We start from the raw sequence: 27,232 nt of genomic DNA on the forward strand, positions 1-27,232 counted from the left end.
GTAGGAACCAAGGTAGGCAAGGGACAATGCTGAGCTTAGTCACAGAGCCAGCAATATCACAAATACAAGGAACAACGTGAAACTAGAAACATCTCAATGGAGGCTGAGCTGGGGATCGCAGATATGTGTCTTATAGGTGTGGCTGTACCGAGCTTTAAGACTCCAAGATCCTCAGGACTACCTCCCATTAAAATGATTGGGAGGCAAAAAGGACATAGCTGCTGGTGGGTTTTCAGATAAATTTCGGCACAGCTGTCCGCACCAAAAATGCGCTTTAACACCTGCCGTGTGAACGGGACCTCAGAAGGCTGGAGGCAAAATCCACAAGAGCAATGGAGTTGTGGAATGTACCTAAATATACAAACCAAAAAAGACAAGGTGGCATTAGCAGGAGGAGCTCAAACCCACATGCAGTCGTGCATATATATAGGGGAGCAAATCCTGCACTTGTGGCCCGTTGCTAATGGCGATCCCCAGCAAAATGCATACGGTGGAGGATGCCCGCGGCGAACCACAAGTACCACAATAGACATCTCACACAAGGTAACAAGTGCGGATGTAATAATCAATATAACAATATAACAAAACAACAACAAATACAGGTGCACTCTGCGGTCTCACTAAACCCTCAAACTGATTTTAAAATTGAGAGATTAGTCAACATGTCCTACGGTGTAGAACATGTCTAAGCCCGGGCACCATGTCAAGGTTTCTCAAGTAGCCCGGGACCTAACGCTCTCCTACCTGCGCCGTATGGGCGATACCAGGAGCCAGTGGGCAAATTACAGGAGCATGAGGCCGACTCACAAACAGCTCACCAGTTACCTCCAGCATGTAACCATGCTTGCAATGGGAGGAGGGAGGAGTCTGTGAGTCCCACTCAAGACTGACTGATATGGCCCAGGCCTCACAGGTGCACCTAAATGTGGCCTGTAGATGGAAAACAGGCACATTTGAATTGGAGTTTATACACCTCCAGGAATCTATATATACAAACCAAAAAAGACAAGGTGGCATTAGCAGGAGGTGCTCAAACCCACATGCAGTCGTGCATATATATAGGGGAGCAAATCCTGCACTTGTGGCCCGTTGCTAATGGCGATCCCCAGCAAAATGCATACGGTGGAGGATGCCCGCGGCGAACCACAAGTACCACAATAGACATCTCACACAAGGTAACAAGTGCGGATGTAATAATCAATATAACAATATAACAAAACAACAACAAATACAGGTGCACTCTGCGGTCTCACTAAACCCTCAAACTGATTTTAAAATTGAGAGATTAGTCAACATGTCCTACGGTGTAGAACATGTCTAAGCCCGGGCACCACGTCAAGGTTTCTCAAGTAGCCCGGGACCTAACGCTCTCCTACCTGCGCCGTATGGGCGATACCAGGAGCCAGTGGGCAAATTACAGGAGCATGAGGCCGACTCACAAACAGCTCACCAGTTACCTCCAGCATGTAACCATGCTTGCAATGGGAGGAGGGAGGAGTCTGTGAGTCCCACTCAAGACTGACTGATATGGCCCAGGCCTCACAGGTGCACCTAAATGTGGCCTGTAGATGGAAAACAGGCACATTTGAATTGGAGTTTATATTGATTATTACATCCGCACTTGTTGTCTTGTGTGAGATGTCTATTGTGGTACTTGTGGTTCGCCGCGGGCATCCTCCACCGTATGCATTTTGCTGGGGATCGCCATTAGCAACGGGCCACAAGTGCAGGATTTGCTCCCCTATATATATGCACGACTGCATGTGGGTTTGAGCACCTCCTGCTAATGCCACCTTGTCTTTTTTGGTTTGTATATATAGATTCCTGGAGGTGTATAAACTCCAATTCAAATGTGCCTGTTTTCCATCTACAGGCCACATTTAGGTGCACCTGTGAGGCCTGGGCCATATCAGTCAGTCTTGAGTGGGACTCACAGACTCCTCCCTCCTCCCATTGCAAGCATGGTTACATGCTGGAGGTAACTGGTGAGCTGTTTGTGAGTCGGCCTCATGCTCCTGTAATTTGCCCACTGGCTCCTGGTATCGCCCATACGGCGCAGGTAGGAGAGCGTTAGGTCCCGGGCTACTTGAGAAACCTTGACGTGGTGCCCAGGCTTAGACATGTTCTACACCGTAGGACATGTTGACTAATCTCTCAATTTTAAAATCAGTTTGAGGGTTTAGTGAGACCGCAGAGTGCACCTGTATTTGTTGTTGTTTTGTTATATTGAATGTACCTAAATACTCAGGTCTTGACTGAAGGAATAGGCAGAATAAAACAGAACCAGCTACATTGATGAGATTTTTAATATCTCATGTACACATTGCTGAAATCCGTATCGTGTGCAGATTTTCAATACAGATTTCATCCTTTGCAATGCAAAGAGTGATATCTGGGTCAAATCCATTTCAAATTCCAAAACAAAACCTTCAAGTACATGGTGTGGAAATGCAGCCAAAACCACACAAAAATACATAGAAACTACACTGCAGTGTGCAAATACCCTTAGGGTGCGGCCACATGTTCAGGTTCATTGATGCATTTTTGAAGCCAAAATCAGGAGTGGATACAAAAAAGAGATGTCAAATTGGGAACCTAACAAAAAATAAAAGTTTTGAAAAATATAAAATAATTCAAATAACCCCTTTCCCAAAAATCAAAATAAACAATTTAAAAAAATTACATGGGCATAGCTGCATGCGAAAACGCTGGTACTATTAAAATATAAAAAAAAACGGCATAACATGGCATAATAATTTTTTTTTTAAATTGCAGCCAATTTGCACTTTACTTTAATTTAATTTAAAAACTGATTAAAAAGTCATGAACACCCAAAAATGGCATTGCAAAAAAAATAGCCCTCACACAACTCCATAGACATAACTATAAAAAAGTTATGGGTGGTCAGTAGGGATGAGCGAATCAACTTCGGATGAAACAACAGCAAGTCGATTTGCATAAAACTTTGTTCCAATACTGTACGGAGCAAGCGCTGCGTACAGTATTAGAGTGTATTGGCTCTGATGAGCCGAAATGATTACTTTGCGAAGTCTAGCGAAACTTTGCATATTAACTTCAGAAATTAATTTATACTGTAAAAAAACATTTCCTGAACTCGAGTTTAGTTCCAAGGTACCACTTGGAACCGAACCCAAGTTCGAGAAATGTTTTTTTTTACAGTATTAATCAATTTCAGAAGTTATTATGCAAAGTCCCGCAAGACTTTGCGAAGTAATATCTTCGGCTCCTCAGAGCCAATACACTCTAATACTGTACGGAGAATTTGCTCCGTACAGTATTGAAACAAAGTTTTATGCAAATCGACTTCCAATGTTTCATCCGAAGTTGATTAGCTCGTCCCTAGTGGTCGGAATACAGCGATGACGAGAAAAAAATTATTTTTTCAAAAATTTTTGTTTTTTCCCAGTATTAACATGCAAGAAAATGAAGTGCACAAGTCAGTATTACCTCATACTAAACACCGTAAAAGTAAAACCCATAAGATTGTGGAAGAATTTATTTCCAACTTCCCTCTACATTGTATTCATTATTAAATGGTGGCATTAGAAAGTACAACTTGTCCCACATAAAACAAGCCCTTATATGGCTATGTGAATGGAAAAATAAAAAAGTTATGGCTCCGGAAAGGCAGAGAGGGAAAAACGAAAATGCAAAAACAGAAAATCGCTGTGTGAGGAAGAGGTTAAAAGCCGCATTACGGGTCCATTTCCGTACAAAATATGCACATAAGATTTGTGAAATCTCATTCACACAAACCAGAGCCGTTTTAACACATTGTGGGCCCAGTGCGGAAATTTGCTAAGTTCTCCCCCCACCCCTTAGTGCTCTCACAGTAATTTCGCCCTTTTAGTTACGCTCACTCAATAGTTATCCCACTTGTTGGCTCCACACAGTAGTTACTCCCCCTTAGTGCCACCTTCACAATAGAGTGCTCCCTTATTGCCCTCACACAGTAGTAATGATCCCTTAGAGTCCCCTCACAGGGGTTATTCTCTTCAAGTGCCCCCCACAGTAGTAACTCACCCTTAGTGCACTCTTCGCAATAGTTGGCACCGTTAGTGCCCCCTTTACAGTAATAATTCTCCCTTAATACTCCCACACAGTAGTTAGTCCTGTTTTGTGCCCTCTTACAGTAGTAATGCTTACTTAGTTCCTCTGCACCGTAATTATGCCCCATTAGTACCCTCTTTACAGTAATAATTCTCCCCTAAAGGGTTTATCCCATGACTAATGTAAGAAATGAAAATCAGACGTCTTATAGTACGTGACAGCCTCTTTGTAACAAAGCTAGAACCAGCCCTGTACCTCACATGGATCCAGAGATCTCCTCATTCATTGCTCTGCTAGATTTACATCAAGCTGAAAGTGTCTTTTCTGCTGCATCTAAAGGGGGCGTGTCTCAGCTCTCCCTATCACAGCTCAGGAGGCAGTTGTAGGATGAAATAGAGCATGTGCGGCCATCTCAGTGAGCAGGATAGAGAAATAAGGAATAGAACAAACAACAGGTGGCGCTGTACAGTTACATTTTATTGAATAACTCGCTGGCTAAACAATTTTTTTTATTATATGCAATTACAAAAGTATTCGTATACAGGGGCTGGTTTGGAAACTGTAGAATATTTTTCATGGGACAACCCTTTTAATGCTCCCACACAGCAGTTATGCCCCCTCATAGTAGTTACTCTCTCTAAGTACACCATCACATGAGAGTGCTCCCTTAGTGCCCCCATATAGTAGAATGGCCCCTTGGCGCCTCCACACAGTAGTTATGCCCCGCTTAGTGCACCCTCACATTAGTTATGCCCCCTCACAGTAGGAATAACCTGTTAGTGTTTGCCTCGCAATAGTGCTGCTCCTTTAGTGTCTCCCTTACAAATATGTTGCCCACCTTCGCATCGTACTTATGGCCCTTCACATTAGTTATGCCCCCTTCACAGTAAGAATGACTCATTAGTGTCCTCCTCACAAGTAATACTCATTTAGTCCCATTATCCCGATAAACAGAGCACATCATTCCCAGCTTGTGCAGGTGTGATGACATCACTGCATTGTGCCTGGCTGCTCAGTGGTGGTGGGGTTCAGATCTGATGGCTACCTGCTTTACCACTGCACTCAACTGTATAAGGGTACTTTCACACTAGCGTTTTTCTTTTCCAATATGGAGTTCCGTCACAGGAGCTCAATACCGGAAAATAACTGATCAGTTTTATCCTAATGCATTCTGAATGTGGAGCATTCCGTTCAGGATGTTTTCAGTTCAGTCCCTCTTACGTTTTTTGGGCGGAGAAAATACAGCGGCATGCTGCAGTTTTCTCTCTGGCCAAAAATACTGATCACTTGCCAGATCCGGCATTATTTTACATTGAAGTGCATTAGTGCCAGATCCGGCATTAAGTGTTGCGGCAAAACGGATCCGGCTTTCCGGTCTGCACATGCGCAGAGCTTTAAAAATGCAAAAAAATAATACCGGATTCGTTATGGATGACACCGGAGAGACGGATCCAGTATTTCAATCCATTTGTCAGACGGATCCGCATCCGGATGACAAATGCCATCAGTTTGCGTCCAGATTGCTGTAGCCAACAGGCAGTAACGGCGACGGAACTGCCTGCCGGAATACTCTGCCACAAGTGTGAAAGTACCCTAACTGTATCTGCGTCCCTGCCAATCATCCAGCCAAAGGATGTGACTTTAGTGGAAGTAAAATTTTCAGAACAGGAACATGTCCAGGTTCCCAAGTAGCCGATCCCCACATCTAGATGGTAAGTATATTAGAAACTTTGTTCCACAGGCAAGATAGGTTTGTGGGACCGCAGGTCCCTGAAAACCCCTTTACTGCAACCATGATTGTAAACTGCTTACATGTCAACTTTCAAAAAGTCGGGAAGATATACTGATCTTTAATTCTATTATTTAGGTTATATTTGGTGCCTTTCAGAGCTGGGACGATGATGGGTCCAAACACATGTTCTCCCTGTGTTTGCGTGCGTTTCCACTGGGTACTCCGATTTCCTCCCACATACTGATAGGGACCTTAGATTGTGATCTCCACTGGGGACAGAGAGTAATAATGTCTGTAAAGCGCTGCGGAATATGTAAGTGCGTATAATAAATATGTGAAAAATGTCCCAGTGTATGCATATGGCTAAGCAAGTCAATCTTATGTGTGGAATCAAAGTTCTTGAGGAACGCCTGAGGAAATGGGACCCATTGCCCCCTCTGTGTCATTCACACCGGCTACCAGTACATTTCTGCCCCTAGAAGTAAGGAGAGACATGTCACATCACTTTGCGCCCACTAGTGGGCAGCAGTGAGGCTGTTCTCACCTGGAGATCCCTGTCCAGAGTAGCAGCACTCCTGAAGGTACAGAGGAGGGAGGCACACAGGGGGCAGCTGCCTACTTTCTACAGGCTGCTCCTGCCTGTCACTTCACCCTATGGAGATACAGGAGTAGTTCTCCCTGACACTGTGCACTCAGGGAGTCGTTATCCCACCACAGGACACTCGGGCACCTCCTTTCCATAGACAGTTGCTTGGAGTGAGTTGTGAGCCTCGTCTGCTGTGCATCCTCCTCCTCCCACCTCCTCCTCCTCTTCTTCATGGATCAGCCACACACCATGGAGGGCAGCTGCAGCCCGCAACCCTACCATCAGGAGGGCATAGAGTCCTGGCTGGACGATCACTGGGACTTCACTTATTCCTACTTTGTTAGGAAAGCAACCAGGTAAGGAGGGGCACCATGGCATCCACTGGGTAGCACTAAAGCAGAGCACATGGGCATGGTCCATCCACAGGGGGCAATATACACGCTGCACATTGGACAGCACCCTCAGTGTGCACTGCTCCTGAGGTAATGAGCGGCGGACTGTGATGCCAGGTGGGCACGGCTCCCCCATGCAGGTGAGATGTAGAGGGCACACTGGCATGTAGCATGTGCCCGACATGAGTGACAGTGAGGAATGACGCCCCTGAGTCCGAGCAGTGGACATGTCAGTGCAGTTACTTCCGTCTGCCGGGGTGGATGCCTTTAGGAAGTTGTGGGAAGCTTCAGCTGAGCGCTGTCCTCCCCTATAGCCATTGACACAGCATTGTATGCAGGCTCTCCTGCCGGGCCAGACATCATGTGGCGGCGGGGGAGACTCGGGGAGGAAGCTTCAGTCAGCGCTCCTGCTCGTCCATGCTCTGAACAGACTGACAAAGCGGGCTCAGCTCCGGTTCCGTGTGGTAACTCCGGCGACGGCTCCGCGCATGTGCACTGCTCCCTACAGTAAGTGCTCCGCGACTGTGAGTACTGAGGGCTCTGGCGGGAAAACAAGAGAGTGACAGAAGTTTGTGTGACTCCTCCTGTGGTGGCTGCTCATCCCTTCTCCTGTCTGCGCTCCCTGTTACAATGCACATAGATAAATGCATGGAAAATCCCCCATTTTAGCTCGTGTGAGGTTCACTTTGACTGTGGAGTCCATGGTTGTGTCCTAATAAGGAGAGGAAAGAGGGAGCCTTGTCTCCCAGTTTCTCCCATCAGCTATGGTGGGGAACTAACTCTCCTTAGGGAGAGAGCACCTTAATCAGTGTGAGGAGACTTATAGGCCATACATGCTCCTCTGGAACCCTTCCCTCCCATCAGCTATAACATGCATGAGGTGACGGGAGGAATACCCCTATCATCCACTCTCCCATTTTTATCACGCTTTAGAATAAAACTTTCTCGCTGCCAAGTTTTCACTTCAGGCTACGCAGCAGCTATGCAGAACATTAACCCATTCCACACAAGGGGTAAAGCGAGAGCCTGGCGTCAGGGTGTACATTGTATTCTCAGAAAATTCGACTTCTTTACAGATAGCACCATGACCCTGCTGAGCTTTATTCCCATGGTGAAGACAGTGGACTCTCACTAGATGCCGAGACAATGTCATTAAAGGGATGCTGCATTCAAAGTTTATGTGGTAATTCCCGTTGTGGAGGATGCCACCGCGTGACGCAGACTGTTGGTGCCTGATGGGGTAACCCCCCATGTGTGCCAGGGTTGTTTAGGTTTTGCCAGATGCCTATCACAGTTACGATAAAATAAAAAAAAACTGCAAAACAGGCAAAAAAATATCGACTATAATATCAAATAATAAAAAAAAATGATTTTATGGACTATATTCGGTGGCGTTAGTACCATAAACAAGATGATAATCATACACAGCCAGCTATGAAGACCCCAGAAGTCCCTGTATTATTCGTTGAGTTTCCATGAGACTTTTCTGTGACTTTTGGAAGGAGCTCGGCCATTACACATCAGCGACAGCGAGGTATTTCACATAAGCGACAGTGATATGGTAGATGTGGAGCCCCCTCCTACAGGCTCTTCTCAGATCACATCCTTCAGGAGACCACAGGTTTTAAAGGAATCGATGAGGTGCTAGGAGGCCGTGACAGGGTTTGGATAATGGTTTTTAAATTGTTCCTCGACAACTTCTGTTCTCTTGGACATCTGCAGCCTCTGAGCATGCACGGATCGGTTTGCATGCCTGTGTAGCGTGCGGCCTGAAAGCTCAGATGATAGAGAGATTGTTAGGTCAGATTAATTATTGACTATCATTACTAACGCAGTGCTCTTAACCACCTGCTTCCCTAAAACCATCTGTGCCAGACTACTCTGACCTCTAAAACATATGGAACAACTCCGCTTGTGTATCACGTCACAAATCCTTCTGTTCCGAGAAAGTTGATTGTGTTTGGAAATCCTGAATTGCTAGATATGAGATAAATTTTATAATAATTATTTATATAGCTCCATCTATCTAATCTAAGCTATCTAATATATAATCTATCTATCTATCTATCTATATATCCATCTAATTATCTATCTATTATCTATCTATCACTAATATCTATCTATCTATCTATCTATCACTAATATCTATCAATCACTAATGTCTATTATCTTTCTATCTATTATTTATCTATCTATCTATCAATCAATCACTATTATCTATCTATTATCTATCTATCACTAATATTTATCTATCAATCACTAATATCTATCTATCTATTATCTATCAATCAATCACTAATATCTATTATCTATCTATCTATCACTAAATTCTATCTACTATCTATCTATCACTACTATCTATCTATTATCTATCTATCACTAATATCTATCTATCTATTATCTATCTATCTATCACTAATATCTATCTATCTATTATCTATCTATCAATCACTAATAGCTATGTATTATCTATCTATCTATCTAATCTATCATTATGTATTTATACAGCACCATATCTTTCTATACTGCATTACAGAAACGGGGAGAAAACCATAAAATAAACAACTAATAGTAAACATATAAAAGCAGCTACATAATATTGTATTATATGGTAGGAGCGATCCTTGTTTATGATATAAAGGTTTGAATAGAGGCTGTAAAAGAGGTACGTAGAGCATCTGCTGTACCTCTCTGTGTCTCTAATTTCATACAGAGGCATATGGAGCTATGAAGGTATTTTCCCTTAGAAGCTTTGGATCTAGGAGCAAATATCTCTGTACACACAAGGGTCTGTGTGGATCCGTACTTGTGGTACCTGCACAGAGTGCAGCAAAGAAATCTGCGCAAAACAAACATAAATTCACATAAATTCATTGCATTTTTTGGTGCATTTTGTGTGTTTTTTGTGCAGTTTTATTTGGTTTTGCTGCAGATCTCACCTTCCATTGAAAAGTCTAAAAAGTGCACAAAAAAATGCAACAATTGACACAATGCAGAATTCAAAATCTAGTGGATATGTCATCAGTATTAAAATCTCACAAAACCCCTTTAACCTCCCTGACGGTATTCCCGAGCGTGATTTGGGGTTAATTTTCGCTGACAGGAGCGGAAAGCCCAAGTCACGCTCGGGGTAACATTGCAGAGTCCCTTCACCTTCTGCCGGCGATCCGGTGATGTCCTCCGCTGAGAGCGCCGGTGTTCTGCCAGATCTCTATACCTTCCGAAAAGTCTATACCGGAAGTGACGCGGCCGCACCGCAAGTGACGCAGCCGCACAGGAATCAGCTAGAGGAGGGTGTGCGCACATCCACTGGCTTAGGAAAAAATTGTTGCAGCGCCGAGATAGAAGTGCTTCGTGCACCGCGCGTGCGCACTTAGGGGTATAGAGCTGCTGTAAAATCTCTATACCCCTAAGTGCGCACGCGCGGTGCACCAAGTACTTCTATCTCGGCACTGCAACGATTATTTTCTAAGTCAGTGGATGTGCGCTTGCGCAGCCCCGCGCACCCCCTCCTCCAGCTGATTCCTGTGCGGCTGCGTCACTTCTGTTATAGACTTTTCGCAAGGTATAGACATCTGGCAGAACACTGGCCGGCATTTGACTTCCTGGTTCCGTTCCCTGCGAGCAGCAGCTGCGCATGGGAGCGGAACTGGGCGGGAAATTCAAATAAATATAAACATAAAAATTGACAAACACATATAAAAGAGGTTATACATTGTAATCTGAGAGGATTACACTGTAGAACCTCAGATCTGACATTTGATGACTGTACAGTGCCACTTGCCTGCCATTTTACTGTCATTTGTGCCCATAAAATATTTATGCAAAAAAAAGGGCAAATGCGCATGTGCACGATTTTGGGCGAGATTACAAGCAGAAATTGGCTGTCAGTCAAAGTCTAGGGGGAGGAAAATAGGTGTGAGGGGAAGGAATTATTTATGCTAATGAGCACAGCGCGGAAAGGAAAAGCATTATATGGCGATAAAATAGGACAGGTTAGTCCTGAGAAGATTATGGATCGATCGCTGGGAAATATCAGGGTAAACAAGCATTAAGGTACATTGTGTTTTATGTGTCAGAACATGGGACAGGTTCCCTTTAAGGACAACACAGCTACAGGAGCTAAGGGGAGACCTGTGGCAGTGGTCTGCACAGACTGACATTGTGTCACTGCACAACCCAGTTACATACGTCATTAAAGTAAAATCTGCACCTGCCTGGTTCACACTAACTACAGTCGTGGCCAAAAGTTTTGAGAATTACACAAATATTAGTTTTCACAAAGTTTGCTGCTAAACTGCTTTTAGATCTTTGTTTCAGTTGTTTCTGTGATGTAGTGAAATATAATTACACGCACTTCATACGTTTCAAAGGCTTTTATCGACAATTACATGACATTTATGCAAAGAGTCAGTATTTGCAGTGTTGGCCCTTCTTTTTCAGGACCTCTGCAATTCGGCTAGGCATTCTCTCAGTCAACTTCTGGGCCAATCAATTCCTGACTGATAGCAACCCATTCTTTCATAATCACTTCTTGGAGTTTGTCAGAATTAGTGGGTTTTTGTTTGTCCACCCGCCTCTTGAGGATTGACCGCAAGTTCTCAATGGGATTAAGATCTGGGGAGTTTCCAGGCCATGGACCCAAAATGTCAACGTTTTGGTCCCCGAGCCACTTAGTTATCACTTTTGCCTTATGGCACGGTGCTCCATCGTGCTGGAAAATGCATTGTTCTTCACCGAACTGTTGTATTGTTGGAAGAAGTTGCTGTTGGAGGGTGTTTTGGTACCATTCTTTATTCATGGCTGTGTTTTGGGGCAAAATTGTGAGTGAGCCCACTCCCTTGGAAGAGAAGCAACCCAATACATGACTGGTCTCAGGATACTTTACTGTTGGCATGACACAGGACTGATGGCAGCGCTCACCTTTTCTTCTCCGGACAAGCCTTTTTCCTGATGCCCCAAACAATCGGAAAGAGGCTTCATCGGAGAATATGACTTTGCCCCAGTCCTCAGCAGTCCATTCATCATATTTTCTGCAGAAGATCAATCTGTCCCTGATGTTTTTTTTGGAGAGAAGTGGCTTCTTTGCTGCCCTTCTTGACACCAGGCCATCTTCCAAAAGTCTTCGCCTCACTGTGCGTGTAGATGCGCTCACACCTGCCTGCTGCCATTCTTGAGCAAGCTCTGCACTGGTGGCACTCCGATCCCGCAGCTGAATCCTCTTTAGGAGACGATCCTGGCGCTTGCTGGACTTTCTTGAACGCCCTGAAGCCTTCTTAACAAGAATTGAACCTCTTTCCTTGAAGTTCTTGATGATCCTATAAATTGTTGATTGAGGTGCAATCTTAGTAGCTACAATATCCTGCCTGTGAAGCCATTTTTATGCAACGCAATGATGGCTGCACGCGTTTCTTTGCAGGTCACCATGGTTAACAATGGAAGAACAATGATTTCAAGCATCACCCTCCTTTTAACAGGTCAAGTCTGCTATTTTAACCCAATCAGCCTGACATAATGATCTCCAGTCTTGTGCTCGTCAACATTCTCACCTGAGTTAACAAGACGATTACTGAAATGTTCTCAGCAGATCCTTTAATGACAGCAATGAAATGCAGTGGAAAGATTTTGTTGGGATTAAGTTAATTTTCATGGCAAAGAAGGACTATGCAATTTATCTGATCACTCTTCATAACATTCTGGAGTATATGCAAATTGCTATTATAAAAACTTAAGCAGCAACTTTTCCAATTTCCAATATTTATGTAATTCTCAAAACTTTGGGCCACGACTGTACATTGGTTGTGCCACCCTAACAAGGACCATTGAATTCAGTGAGCTCTCTAGAGGGTCTTCACACTTGGCAGATTATGTTGCAGACAGAGGTCGCGCTACATTTTTTCTGGAAGAGTAAAAATACTCCTCTTACCATTTTTGAGAAGTATTTTCAGCCGATGAGTACGAAAGTTACAGTAATTCAAATAGTTAATACGAAGGACATTAAGGGGTTGCAGGGAAACCATTATTAGTGCTCTAGAACTGTCTTCCATGCATAAATAGCAAATTTAGACAATTTTAAATTTAGCCGAGGTCACTGTTGCGCTGAGGTGGTCGGTACCACTGAGGTCACTGCTGTTGCGCTGAGGGGTCGGTACCACTGAGGTCACTGCTGTTCTGCTGAGGTGGTCGGTACCACTGGGGTCACTGCTGTTGCGCTGAGGGGTCGGTACCACTGAGGTCACTGTTGCGCTGAGGGGTCGGTACCACTGAGGTCACTGTTGCGCTGAGGGGTCAGTTCCACTGAGGTCACTGTTGCGCTGAGGGTCGGCACCACTGAGGTCACTGTTACAGTGATTTTATGAGGTTTAAAGGGTTTGTCCTGTTCTGGGGGTAATGTGGCTGATGGGGTTATGACTTATGAACAGACTGTGGCTGCTTCCTCTAATTACAGAACAGGCTGTCTCCGGTTGCTATAGGTAACAGCTGTACTGTACTCCTCAGTCCTCATGACGCACGCTGCCTGCACATTAGGAGCTGTACACTACAGATAAGGGCGGGAAACTGAAACGTTGTCGGTGACACAACACTCACCATGCTGCTGGCCGTCACTTATGGGTCCTCAGAGTGCCGGCCGTCACACCGTGGTCCTCAGAGTGCCTGATGAAGGGCGATTGTTAGCCCGAAACGTTGCAACTGACATACCACCTACTCCGGCTGAAATAATATGAAATAAAATCATTAATTATCATCACTTAAGGAGTGCTGTCTAAATATTTGTGATACCTACAGTTCTTGAGGTGGAGCTACAGAACACAACCCGGACGTGCACCCACCCTTGCCGTTTTATGAAAAGAGTGCTGTGGTCTACTTACTTGAAATTATTTCAAGTATCACCCTCCTTTTAACAGGTCAAGTCTGCCATTTTAACCCAAACAGCCTGACATAATGATCTCCAGTCTTGTGCTCATCAACATTCTCACCTGAGTTAACAAGACGATTACTGAAATGATCTCAGCAGGTCCTTTAATTACAGCAATGAAATGCAGTGGAAAGTTTTTTTGGGGATTACGTTAATTTTCATGGCAAAGAAGGACTTACTTCAGCGTGGTGTGCCATAAGCTCCGGCAGCCCGCTCAAACTGACCAATCACTAAGCTCCTGTAAGGAGCTTTGTCATTGGTTGTTTCAGGCAGCAGCCACATCGCGAACGGAACAGATTTTCAGTAGCAGAAAATTTCGGCCACAAAATCTGTTATCTGTAAAGGCACCCTTAGGGCTCTTTCACATCTGCGTTATAGTCTTCCGGCATAGAGTTCCGTCATCGGGGCTCTATGCCGGAAGAATACTTATCAGGATTTTCCTAATGCATTCTGAATGGACAGTCCGTCCTTCAGGATGCATCAGGATGTCTTCCGTTCCGGAACGGAACGTTTTTTGGCCGCAGCAAATAGCGCAGCATGCTGCGCTTTTTGCTCCGGCCAAAAATCCGGAACACTTGCCGCAAGGCCGGATCCGGAATGAATGCCCATTGAAAGGCATTGATCCGGATCCGGCCTTAAGCTAAACGTCGTTTCGGCGCATTGCCGGATGCGACGTTTAGCTTTTTCTAAATGGTTACCATGGCTGCCGGGACGCTAAAGTCCCGGCAGCCATGGTAAAGTGCAGTGGGGAGCAGCATACTTACCATCCGTGCGGCTCCCGGGGCGCTCCAGAGTGACGTCAGGGCGCCCCAAGCGCATGGATCACGTGATCGCATGGACACGTCATCCATGCGCATGGGGCGCTCTGACGTCATTCTGGAGCGCCCCGGGAGCCGCACGGATGGTAAGTATGCTGCTCCCCCGCTCCCCACTACTACTATGGCAACCAGGACTTTAATAGCGTCCTGGGTGCCATAGTAACACTGAAAGCATTTTGAAGACGGATCCGTCTTCAAATGCTTTCAGTACACTTGCGTTTTTCCGGATCCGGCGTGTAATTCCGGCAAGTGGAGTACACGCCGGATCCGGACAACACAAGTGTGAAAGAGGCCTTAGAATGACCCATTCTTTCCCAAACGTCTGTAAAGGCAGGCTACATGGATAATGCAGTGAAAATGTAGTTTGAAGAATGAGGCCAGGAGTGAATGTATAACAGTCTCTTTTTACTAAGTGCAAAGTATAACTTCTGGTACCTTTTAATAGCAGCAGATTCAAAGTGCAATTTGTGGCACCAGTAAAAAGGTACAGAGGCAGGTTGGATGGCTGCAACTTAGCACTTTTGGGTGTAGACTATCAGGTCTAGACTTGAGCTTTAACTGGTCTAGTAGTAGCCTTGGGTGATCTGTGTCTGAGCCGTAGTTCCTCACCTTAATACAGTTTTCAACTGTTCACTCTGCTGTCTGGTCTCTCAAGTATTTGCTGGAGACTGGAAATTAAATGGTCTCTTCAGAGAAATCTCTACCAGGAGCAGGAGCTCTGCAGTGTACTTACTCTCCTCACTGTAGCTAATCGGCAACTCCCCTTCCTGGCAGGAAGCAGCACCAGCCCACCATTACCAAGAGGAGAGGAACAGGGTGGTTAGTACTGGTCCTGCCACCCATTTGCCAGCCATATCCCTTACTGGAAGATACGGCCAAGTAACTTGAAATTATAATACATAATAATACGTAACCATAGACCCTACAAATAAACAATTTGCAGATACCCCAAGGTCTGGACCACTGCACCAGTACAACTATGATAGAGTCACTCAGTTAAGACCTCCATTGGTACATAAAACAAATAGACAAAATACCAGAAAGATGAGCAGGTAAACACACAGACAAAAAATACAGACCAACGCAGCCACCGCGTGTGTGTTTAGCCTCTTGGTTTCGGGGATGAACCCATCATGAAGGGGCTGGTATTTTTTCAGAGTATCGCCAGGCATATGTTCAGAAACACAGGTTTAGTATACCAATTCATTTACCTTCTATGCATTAGTGCACAAGAATTTCCTTGCATTCTTCATTCATAACAGGAGGACGTTACGATCTTGCAGACTTACATTGTCATATCTGGTCCAACGACCAACCTAGTGCATGTGCCCATTTTATGTATTCCAGGAGTCAGTGTATACCGTAATCTCACACATCCGGTCACATCACAACAGGATGTGATATTTAATACTGACTAGAGATTGACACTAAGGGATAAATTACTTGAAGACTGGTTGCACATAATATGATCTATGTAACAGCTTAAGAGATGTCTCCATCAAGGAGACTTGCCAGCTACACTTAAAGGGGTCATCTAATGACAGACGATGGGGGCATATTGCACACCTATATAGAGAAAGGATCTCTGAAAGTGTTGGAGAGCGCATTGTGCATGTGCAGCCTCCCTCCATTTATTTTCTATGGGGCCACCGTAAATAGCCAAGAGCTGGCTCGGCAATTTCCGCCAGGCCCATAGAAGTGAATGGGACTGGTGGCTGGTCATGTGCGGTGCGCTCCCATTCACTTGTATGGGGAGAATGCTTGGTGGTGGCTGGACCAGAGTCCTCCAGCCACCACCTTGCGGGGCTCCGTTCCCGATATAGGTGCGGGTCCCAGCAGTATAAGACAATGGGGGCATATCCTAGTAATATTCCCCCATTGTTTGAGATGAGACAACCCCTTTAAGGCTCCTTTTACACTGGCCGAGCATTGGCAAGATAATCACTAACAAGCATTTATATGAACGCTCGTTAGCGATGATGTACTGGTGTAATATGATTGTGCACTCACCAGAATCATTGTTTGCACCTCAAATCCCAGAATGAGCAGGAGTTTAAATGAATGACATACACGTTTTACCGAATAATATGATGCTGGCAGATTGCACAGCATTTTTATGGTGACAGGTTCTCTTTAAATAAACATGACTTTTGTTTCTGGTGGTGATTGCTTTATCAAACCATAGATTAAAGACAGCAATCCCACTCTCAAAGGGGCGTGTAATGCAGTGAAAAGTACAAAAAACAAATGGGCATTTGTAGAATGAAACAAAGAATTTAGAAAATATATGGGTCGTTTTGAAGTTTTTGGCTTGAGAGGTATGAAATTGTCATCTGAAGTGTGATATAGGTAGAAGTTGCCCATAAATGAAAGAAATTGCGCGATCTAAATAATTTTTGGGCTTTCTGCCACAAAAAAAATCATTTATATGCAAACCAGCTGGGAACAAGTTAGCAAATATATAAGAAGCTGGTAAACAGGAGACAGTAGGAGACATTTAAACAAGACTGCTATCCAAAGAGCTAGAGAATGCAGGGGGCGAGAACATATTGTTCATTGTTTTACTGTCCCACTTTCAGGCAGAGAATGTATTTGGGGTAGTTTAACCCAAAGGGAAATATCTAATGTTTAATTTACTAAGGAGAGCTGATCTGTTCTTGTACATCTGTAATACTTAGGTACACACAAAACACCTTTTTATGGACATACAATGCATTCAGAAAGTCTTCAGACCCTTTCACTTTTTTCACATTTTGGTATGTTGCGGCCTTCTCCAAAAATGAAAAAAGTTAGTCCCTATCTATCTGCACTCCGTACCCCATAATGGCAAATTGAAAACAGATGGGGTCATTTATCAAACTGGTGTGAAGTAGAACTGGCTTAGTTGCCCATAGCAACCAATCATATTCCACCTTTTATTTTTCCAAAGGACCCCAAGAATGTTCAAAATCTTGGCTAATTTATTGAAAAGGAAAAACTAATATATTGCATTGACCATATTCAGACCCTTTACTCATTACTTAGTTGAAGCACTTCTGACAGGGATTTCAGTCTCTAGTTTCTTGGTATTGATGCCACAAGGTTTGCACCTGGATTTAGGAATTTTACGAGATTTTTGTCTGCAGATCCTCTCTTTGTGAGGTTGGATGGGGACCATCAGTGGACTGCAATTTCAGGTCTCTTCGTTGCATTTAGAGTTGTTGCGATACCAAATTTTTGATTCGGTTTCGATACCATGAAAAAGTATTGCGATACTCGATACTATTCGATACCACGCGAAAAAAATAAACCAAAAAAGCCACGTGCATTCCGCATTTTTAAAAATGGCGAATCGCGCAGTTTTTTTTTTTTTTTTTCTGTTCCGGCATTCACCACCTAGATTTTTTTTTTATATTTCTGACGTGGCGATATGTAATATGTTTATTATTTATATATTTTATATGTGAAATTGGGAAAAGGGGGTGATTTATACTTCATATTTTGGTGGAGTTTTTTTTTACTTTTTTTTTTTTTTACACTTTTTATTTAATAACTATTTCCCCCCTTAGGGGCTAGAACCTGGGATCTTTCATCCCTTGTCCTATTCAGCCTGATAGAGCTCTATCAGGGTGAATAGGACTTCACACTGTCCCTGCTGCTCTGTGCTCTGTGCACACAGCATCAGGGATGTTACCATGGCAACCAGGGCTTCTGTAGTGTCCTGGCTGCCATGGTAACCGATCGGAGCCCCAGGCTTACACAGCTGGGGCTCCGATCAGAAGCTGCCATAGCACCACCAATGAGGGGGAGGGGAGAGGTCCCTGTGGCCACTGCCACCAATGATTTTAATACTGGGGGGTTGAGAGGGGCCGGCGCACTGTGCCACCAATGATTTTAATGGGATGGGGGGTTGAGGGGGGGGGCCACACTGCACCACCAATGATAATTACCCCTTTATACAGGAGGCGGGTACTGGCAGATCAGCGGCAGTTAACCCCTTAGGTGCCGCACCTGAGGGGTTAACTGCCGCTGATCACAGCTCCCTGTCAGGGGCAGGGTGCCGGCAATGCGATTCTGCTGCCGGCACCTGCCTCCTGTATTATGTGTTAAAGACTGACTACTTTATATGGGACTCCAGACTTTCACTATTAGGCTACACAGAGCGGCGCCCAGCGATGTCTCAGCACTCACCATTAGTCCTGGGCGCCGCTCCGTTCACCTGCAGTGCCCCATTACTGTCTCCTCTCCTGCTCCACATGCTGCTGATTACTATCGGAGCGATGGGAGGAGACATCAGATTCACTAGTGGGCGTTCCTTCTCCCTGGCTGTAGCGCTGTCCAATCGCAGCGCAGGGAGAAGGAACGCCCACTAGTAAAGCTGATGTCTCCTCCCTTCGCTCCGATAGTAATCAGCAGCATGTGGAGCAGGAGAGGAGACAGTAATGGGGCACTGCGGGCGAACGGAGCGGCACCCAGGACTAATGGTGAGTGCTGAGACATCGCTGGGCGCCGCTCTGTGTGGGAATAGTCCTATCATTGCAGAAGCTGCAGCCCAGTATCGAAAAAACTGAAATCCTGGTATCGTATCGATACCGGGACAAAAGTATCGATTGGGTATCGAAATTTCGATACCCGCAACAACCCTAGTTGCATTCGGTTCAGGTCAGGGTTCTGGCTAGGCCACTGAAGGACATTCACAGAGTTTTCCCTAAGCCACTCGTGTTTATTGACTGTGTGCTTAGAGTTATTGTCTTGTTGAAAGGCAAACTTTTGGCCCAGTCTGAGGTCCAGAACACTCTGGATCAGGTTTTCATTAAGAATCTGTACTTTGCACCATTCAGCTTTCCCTCAGTCACTCTGTCCCAGCCGCTGAGAAACACCCCCACAGCATGATGCTGGCACCACCATGCTTAACTGCAGGGGTGGTATTGGGCAGGTGATGATCAATGCCTTGTTTTCTCCAGACATGGGGATTAAAATTGAGGCCAAAGATTTCAATCTTGGTTTCATCAGACCAGAAAATCTTGTTTCTTATAGTCCAAGAGTCCTTTAGCTGCTTTTTTTGCAACCAGTGTGGGCTTTCATATGTCTTTTATTGAGAAGGGGCTTCTTTCTAGACACTCTACCATAAAGCCCAGAATTTTGGAGTGCTGCAAATCTACAAGATTCTTACAGCTGCACAAAGGATCTTTGGAGCTCAGCCAGAGTGACTATTGGGATCTTGGTCACTTTTTCTACTATGCACTTGATTACTTAGTTTGGTGGGGCGGCCAGCTCTTGGAACAGTACTGGGTTTTCCAAACTGCTTTAATTTAAGAATTATGGAGGCCACTGTGTTCTTGGGAACTTTAAGTGCAGCAGAATTTTTTGTGGAATCATCTCCAGATGTGTGCCTCCACACAATCCTGTTGTTTATATCTACAGGCAGTTCTTTATTTCCTCATGGCTTGGTTTTTACTCTGATATGTATTGTCAGCTGTGAGACCTTCAATAGACAGGGGTGTGTCTTTCTAAATCATGTCCAATCAATTGAATTTACCAAAGCTGAACTCCAATCAAGGTTTAGAAACATTTCAAAAGATGATCAAGTGAAATGGGAGCCCCGAGAGCAAAATCTTTTTTTTATAAATTTAACAAAATTTCAGTTTTTATTTTCAGTTTTCAATTTCTCGTTATGGGCTTATTCAGTGCAAATTGATTGGGGAAAACTTGTTTTATTTTAGCACAAGGCTGCAAAATAACAAACCGTGAAAAAAGTTGAAGGGTCTAAAGACTTTTCAAATGTATCGTACATCATTTTATGTGTTATTCGTGCACATCTTGATCCACAGTTAAATTTAAAAACTTCATTCTGTAGAGTAAGTAGATATTTAGTCTATTTGGAGATCGCCAGAGTCAAAGGTCAAATAATCTCTGAAGCACCTCCATTTTTAAAGTGCACATCCTATTAATTCAAGAAACTTATAGAAGACCCCATCTTTTTCAGAACCTCGCATATAAATCTATATAATTTGTGTTATTTTGCTGTATATAATCTATCAAATGTGTTAGGCAGAATTACCCTTAAATAGGGAATTTGAGAAGTTAATACCAATATCGAATTCAATAAATGTTTAAGTATGTTGTGATGTCTGACAAAAAAGAACCAGGACTTTGATTATTTTAAGCCCAGACATAAAAAAAATGTCTAAGGGTCGAAATAAGTCTGGGAGGGAGGTTAGTGGTCTGTTGAGAGTAATTGCCAAGTCGTTGCCAAACAGATTAGTGTTATGCAGTTAGGTCCATAAATATTTGGACACTGACACCAATTTTGTTTTTATTACCTGTTTACTAAAACCATATTCTAGTTATATAATGGACTTGGACGTAAAGTCCGGACTTTTAGCTTTCATTTGAGGGTATCCGCATAAAAATTGGATGAAAGGTTTAGGAGTTTCTGCTCCTTTACATGTGGCATCCTGTTTTTAAAGGGACCAAAAGTAACCGGACAATTGACTCAAAGGCTGTTTCATGGGTAGGTGTCGGCAATTCCTTTATTATTTCATTCTCAATTAAGCACGTACAAGTCCTCGAGTTGATTTGAGGTGTGGTGCTTGCATTTTCAGGATTTTGCTGAGAAGTAAACATGCGGCGAAAGGAGCTCTGCAGGTGAAACAAGCCATCCTTTATCTGCGAAAACAGAATAAAAAAACATCTGAGAAATTTCTACACTATTAGGAGTGGCAAAATCTACAGTTTGGTATATCCTGAGAAAGAAATAAACCACTGGTGACCTCAACAATGCAAAAAGACCTGGATGCCCACGGAAGACAACAGTGGTGGATGATCGCAGAATAATTACCATGGTGAACAACACTCTCCAGGATATAGGCGTATCAATATCCAAATTTACCATAAAGAGAAGACTGCATGAAAGTAAATACAGAGGGTTCACTGCACAGTGCAAACCACTCATAAGCCTCAAGAATCAGAAGGCTAGATTGGACTTTGTTAAAAAAAAAAAAAATTAAAAAAACCAGCACACGTCTGGAAGAACATTCTTTGGACAGATGAAACCAAGATCAACCTCTACCAGAATAGTGGAAAGAAAAAAGTATGGCGAAGGCATGGTACAGCTCATGATCCAAAGCATACCACATCATCTGTAAAACACGGCGGAGGCAGTGTGATGGCTTGGGCATGCATGACTGCCAATGGCACTCTGTCCCTAGTGTTTATTGATGATGTGACACAGGACAGAAGCAGCAGGATGAATTCTGGAGTTTTCAGAGACATACTGTGTGCTCAAATCCAGCCAAATGCAGCCAAACTGATTGGTCGGCGTTTCATAATACAGATGGACAATGACCCAAAGCATAAAGCCAAAGCAACCCAGGAGTTTATTAAATCAAAGAAGTGGAATATTCTTGAATGGCCAAGTCAGTCACCTGATCTGAACCCAATAGAGCATTTCACTTTTTAAAGACTAAACTTCAGACAGAAAGGCCCACAAACTGAAAACCGCTGCAGTAAATAACTGGCCAAGCTTTAAAAAGGAGGAAACACAGAGTCTAGTGATATCCATGAGACTTCAGGCAGTCATTGCCAACGAAGTATTAGAAATTTACATTTTATTTTCTATTATTTAATTTGTCCAATTACTTTTGAGCCCCTGAAATGAAGGGATTGAGTTTAAAAAATGCTTTAGTTCCTTCACATTTTATGCAATCATTTTGTTCAACCCACAGAATTAAAGGGGGTTATCCCATCTTAGACAATGGGGGAATATCGCTCAGATATGCCCCCATTGTCTGATTATTTACGTCCGCCCAATAGAAATGAATGGGAGCAGGGGCTGGGCATGCGCAGTGCGCTCCAATTTACTTCAATGGGAGAGGCGGGGAGTTGCGCCTGGTGGTGGACGGACCCCCTGGAAACCCGGGGTCCTCCAGCAACAACTCTCCCCGGCTCTGTTCTCCTTGTAGATGTGGGTCCCAGAGGTGAGACTTGCACCTATCAGACAATGGGGGCATATCCTAGAGATATGCCCCCATTGTCTAAGATACAATAACCTCTTTAAAGCTGAAAGTCTAAACTTCAATTGCATCTGAATTGTTTTGTTCAAAATCCATTGTAGTAATGTACAGAACAAAAATGAGAAAAATGTTGTCTCTGTCCAAATATATATGGACCCAACTGTAGATAGTGGAGTTTTTATTTAGCATTTTTGCTTTTTACTCCCTGCCTTTCTAGAACCATAACTTTTTTTATTTTTCTATTCACATAGCCGTATGAGAGCTTGTTTTTTGCTGGACAAGTTGCACTTTCTAATTCAATTTAATGTTGCATTCTATGTAGTGGGGAGCAGGAAAAAATTTCCAAATGGGGTGAAATTGGGGAAACAAAAAACGCAATTCCGCAACAGTTTTATGGGTTTTTTCTTTTTACGACTTTTCCTATGCATTAAAACTGACCTGTTACTTTCATTCTCCAGGCCAGTAGGATTACGACGATACCACATATGTATAGTTTTTCTTGTATTTTAATAGTAAAAAAATAAATAAAATCTTTTCTTTTCATCGGCATATTCTGACTCCTACAACTTTTATGTAGTTGTATATATGGAGCTGTCTGAGGGCTCATTTTTGCAGGCCAATCTGTACTTTTCATTGACACCATTTTGGCATGTGTTGGATCCATTTTTTAAATTTTTTTGGGGAAGGTGATGTGACCAGATCTGCCATTTTGACTTTTTTTTGCCAGTTTGCCATATAGGATAAATACACTGCCTGTCCAAAAATTGTCGCCACCAAAAACAAAACAAAAACAATAAACAAGGAATTGATGCTGTAAGCAATATGAAGGGGCACACTCAGAAGGGAAACACAAGATAGTAACGAATAATGGACTTTATTAGTCTAAAAGCAAACCCCTAAAAAATATATAAAAACATACATGTAGACATATACCTATGCAAATGATGTGAAACTACAATAGGGAGGAATTCTCATGGGTGTATTGAAGTCCCAAAATTCTGTGTATACAACAGCGTGCCAGCAATGTCCTATAAATATACGTGGATGCTGCTCGTATACCGAAACCACAGTGCACAATGTTTATGCTGCGCTGGATTCCGTAGCGTGTAAGAGACACAACTGGTACCAAGTGTCAGCTAAATCCAAAGTGTTCACTCCACAGTGCAATTGATTATATATAACTTATGATTGCTTCATAGATTCTGTAATGCTCACAAACGAGCGCGGTCTTACCCCTCTTCACTGCTCTCCGCAGCGTTGTATCCAGGCGGCCGTGCACTCACAGCGTGCTACGTGATGTGCTGGCCGTACGTGGCGTCCCACGTAACCTGGTTGTCCGGGGGACCGAGTAGACGCTTTAATGACGTCACTGTTTGGCGACTTCTCTTCCAGCTTTTGGATTACTCTTCCAGCTTTTGGATTCAAGCAGGTTTTCTTACTTTATTTCTTATTTATTTTGGTTCCAGGCTTCCTTTTTCTTTGTCCACGCTCACTCTGTATGCCAGACGCGTTTCAGGGTCTAACACCTGTTCCTCAGTGGCCCAAAAAAACTATAAACAAGGGATTGATGCTCTTTGCCATGCCACAAGGGTCTACTGAGCCACGTACTCCAGGTTAACATGGACAAGAACAATTGGAGATCTAGAGTATGGACAGACCTTGTAAAAGGAGACATAGGCTTAAAAAGAGAATAATGAAAGGTCTTGGATATTCTTATGCTTTGTTCAAGTCCAACATAAAGTAGTCTGAATTGATTTGACTTAGAATATTAAAATGACTAATAAATCTATGACCTGCCTTGCCACATGGTTGCCTTAGCCAGATGTTCGTGGTAGACATTCACACATTTCCCACCTTGAACTTGGGAGGCCTGTGGTGCAGATCAGACATGTGTTCAGCACAAAGCAGCTGTGGCCAAATCCCCATAAACTTTCCCCTACACTGACTTAAGCATCTTGATCCTCTGTCTGATCAATGGAATTTGAAGACCTACAGTACCAGTAATTGAAGATGCTTCAGGGTGAAGACAATGATTTCAAAACAATGGAGACCGTGGATACATGACAAAAATTGCTATAAGCAACTCTGCCCATGTCACAAACTGATACCACTAATTTTATAATTCTGAGACAAAACACTGGAGATATTGCTGTAACATCTGGTACACTCCCAGTCTGACTGTTATTCTATGGATGATAGTTGGTGGAGAAGCTCAGAGCAGTACCTAAATTAGCATGGAAAGCTTTCCAAAAGCTGTCTCCAAACTGTATACCCTATACACAGTGTTTTCTGTCATACAATGAAGTCTCACCATTCGTTGAGCAAAGCAGCCAGCATATCAGTAGAGGGTTAGCCAGACAAAGGTTTTAAATATGCCATTCTACTGAATTTACCCGAAATAAACCAAATGGTATCCTACCCTGCTGAATTGGACAACTCAACAATAAAGTCCATTGATATAGGTGTCCATGGTCTCTTTGGAATGGGTAAATGACTTAACTGACAAAAGGGTAAGGCCCTAAATGTTTTACTGTGGGCATATGTCATATTCTCCAATAAACCTCTCCACATCTTTCTTCATAGATGACTACCAAACAGAGTAAAACAAAGCTTTCCATACTCAGATAACCATCTAAGGATACTTTCACACTAGCGTTATTCTTTTCCGGTATTGAAATCCAGTAAAGGGTCTCAATACCAGAAAAAACGCATCAGTTTTGTCCTAATGCATTCTGAATGAACACTACCGCACTTGCTGGATCCGGCATTAATTTCCATAGAGATGTATTAATGCCAGATCCGGTACCAAGTGTTCCAGAAATTGCAGCGTTTCCAGATCCAGTTTTCCGATCTGAATATGCGTCGGGACAAAGGAGGAGCTATTTTGCCTTTTGATCTTTGAAACAAATTAAATACCGGATCCGTTATACCGGATTAGACAGATCCGGAAAAAAAAAAAATCAGTTTGTATACGGTTTGCCGGATCCGGCAGTTCTGTTGACGGACTGCCTGCCAGATCTGAACAACGCTAGTGTGAAAGTACCCTTACTTGCTACCCGACACCTTCACAGAACAGAGGACTTAAAGGAGTTGTTCACCCCTGGCGACCTTTTCTGCAGGCTGTCCAGCACGGTCAGATCCATGGTGAAAATCATGCTTGCCTGATCCCTGTTGCTGGGTTCCGGCTCCTTTGTTCCCCCAGCTTCACTGAAGTCTCCCCACTTCAACATCTGGTTCAATGCAGAATACTCAGTGCTGCAGCGGTGACATGTCACCCATGCATCATGTAATAAGGGTCACGTGATGCATGGGTGACAGATCACTGATCTGCCCTGTCATTGACTGCAGAGGCCACTAGAGCCGGGGGAATGAAGGAGTGGAACGCAGCAGCGGGGATCAGGTATGATTCCTACTGCAGGTCTGTGGGTCTGCAGAAAAGGTCCCCAGGGGTAAACAGCTCCTTTAAGTTTTCTAGGAACTAGCAACAGTTGGACAGGTTCAGCAAATGGGATTTATCATGTAGACAAAGTTAATACACTTACTAATGTATTGTGATTGTCCTGTCCACATTGCCTCCTTTGCTGGCTGGATTCATTTTTCCATTGCATAATACACCGCTAGTTCAAGGGTTACGACCCCTGGATACAACCACACGGTGGCTTTCTAATCAGTGATTGACAGGTAATGCCATCTAAGAGCCCCCGAGTACAACTGAACTGTGTAGGGATTTAAGTTGTGCTGAATATTTTCTCACAAAACTGTATATAAATCTGCTCAGCTTCTCCTGCTCTGTAACATGCTGCCTGCAGATTACACCGAATTTCGTGGTGACAGATTCTCTCTAACTGAATCCATGGAAATTCCTTCAGAGGAAATTATGTACCCTAAAAAGGAAACACTATCCACTCCAGCAAAGTGGTTCTTTCTCAATTTAAGCTAGACTTTCTTAACTTAAAGACTTATTACTCCAGCAACAAGGAAGAAAATCAAGATTTCTACTATGTAACTCACAAATTCTGAGTACACTATTCATAAAGTCCTAGAAGACAGCTGCGCTATTGCAGACCCCAAAAGGCATTACCAAGTGTTCATAATTCTCTGTTATAAATATTAAAAGATGTCTTCCATTTATCCTCGTTACAGATCCAGAAAAAATTATAGGCTTCCCTATGGTCAATTTTAGAGATGATGCTTTTTTAAGTTGATCAAATAATTCTGAGATGAGAGGGACGAAGTTGGCCACCTTTCTTGTCGTCTATAAAGAACCCAGCTCCATGTGGCAACTTGGATGGATGAATAAATCCCTTCTCCAGGTTGTCCATGATATACTGCTTCATCACCTGGCTCTTAGGAGCAGGCAGAATAAATCCTCCCCTAGGAATTCAGTTGATGGGATTGTCATATTCTCTATGAGTGGGAAGAATAATTGCAGTCTTTACACAAAAAAAGATCAGTAAATTTAATATGAATAAAGGTAAAGCTATGCTTCAACAATCGGCATTCAACACATGTTCTAGGAGATTAAAACTGGAAGAGTCACTTGTAGCAAATAATTTGAGTGTTCGTGTAGATCATAGGCTACATGAACAATATGAAGTGTCAATTAGCTGCTTCTATGGTGCATGGACCCTGGACCTGCAAGACAGGGATGTAATATTACTACATTACAAAGAATTGGTGTGGCCACATCTGGAATATGTAGTTCAGATCTAAGCACCAGCTC

At 43.5% G+C, this 27,232-nt stretch overlaps 1 protein-coding gene across 7 annotated transcripts in view; it reads left to right on the forward strand.

Moving 5' to 3' along the window:
- Positions 1–6,371: 6,371 nt before the first annotated feature.
- Positions 6,372–27,232, forward strand: part of PDE5A (phosphodiesterase 5A) — a 350,069-nt gene continuing 329,208 nt past the window's right edge. For 2 of the 7 annotated variants that reach the window (XM_044301149.1, XM_044301132.1), the window contains exon 1: positions 6,372–6,745. Coding sequence is in view for 3 of the 7 variants with exons in the window: in XM_044301132.1 (XP_044157067.1) it covers positions 6,621–6,745 (125 nt within the window). In the remaining 4 variants the exon portion in view is untranslated. The other 5 variants (XM_044301114.1, XM_044301124.1, XM_044301166.1 and 2 more) reach the window with 4 other exon arrangements.

This window comes from Bufo gargarizans, chromosome 1 (assembly GCF_014858855.1).
Source record: "Bufo gargarizans isolate SCDJY-AF-19 chromosome 1, ASM1485885v1, whole genome shotgun sequence".
NCBI classification, from domain to species: Eukaryota; Metazoa; Chordata; class Amphibia; order Anura; family Bufonidae; genus Bufo; species Bufo gargarizans.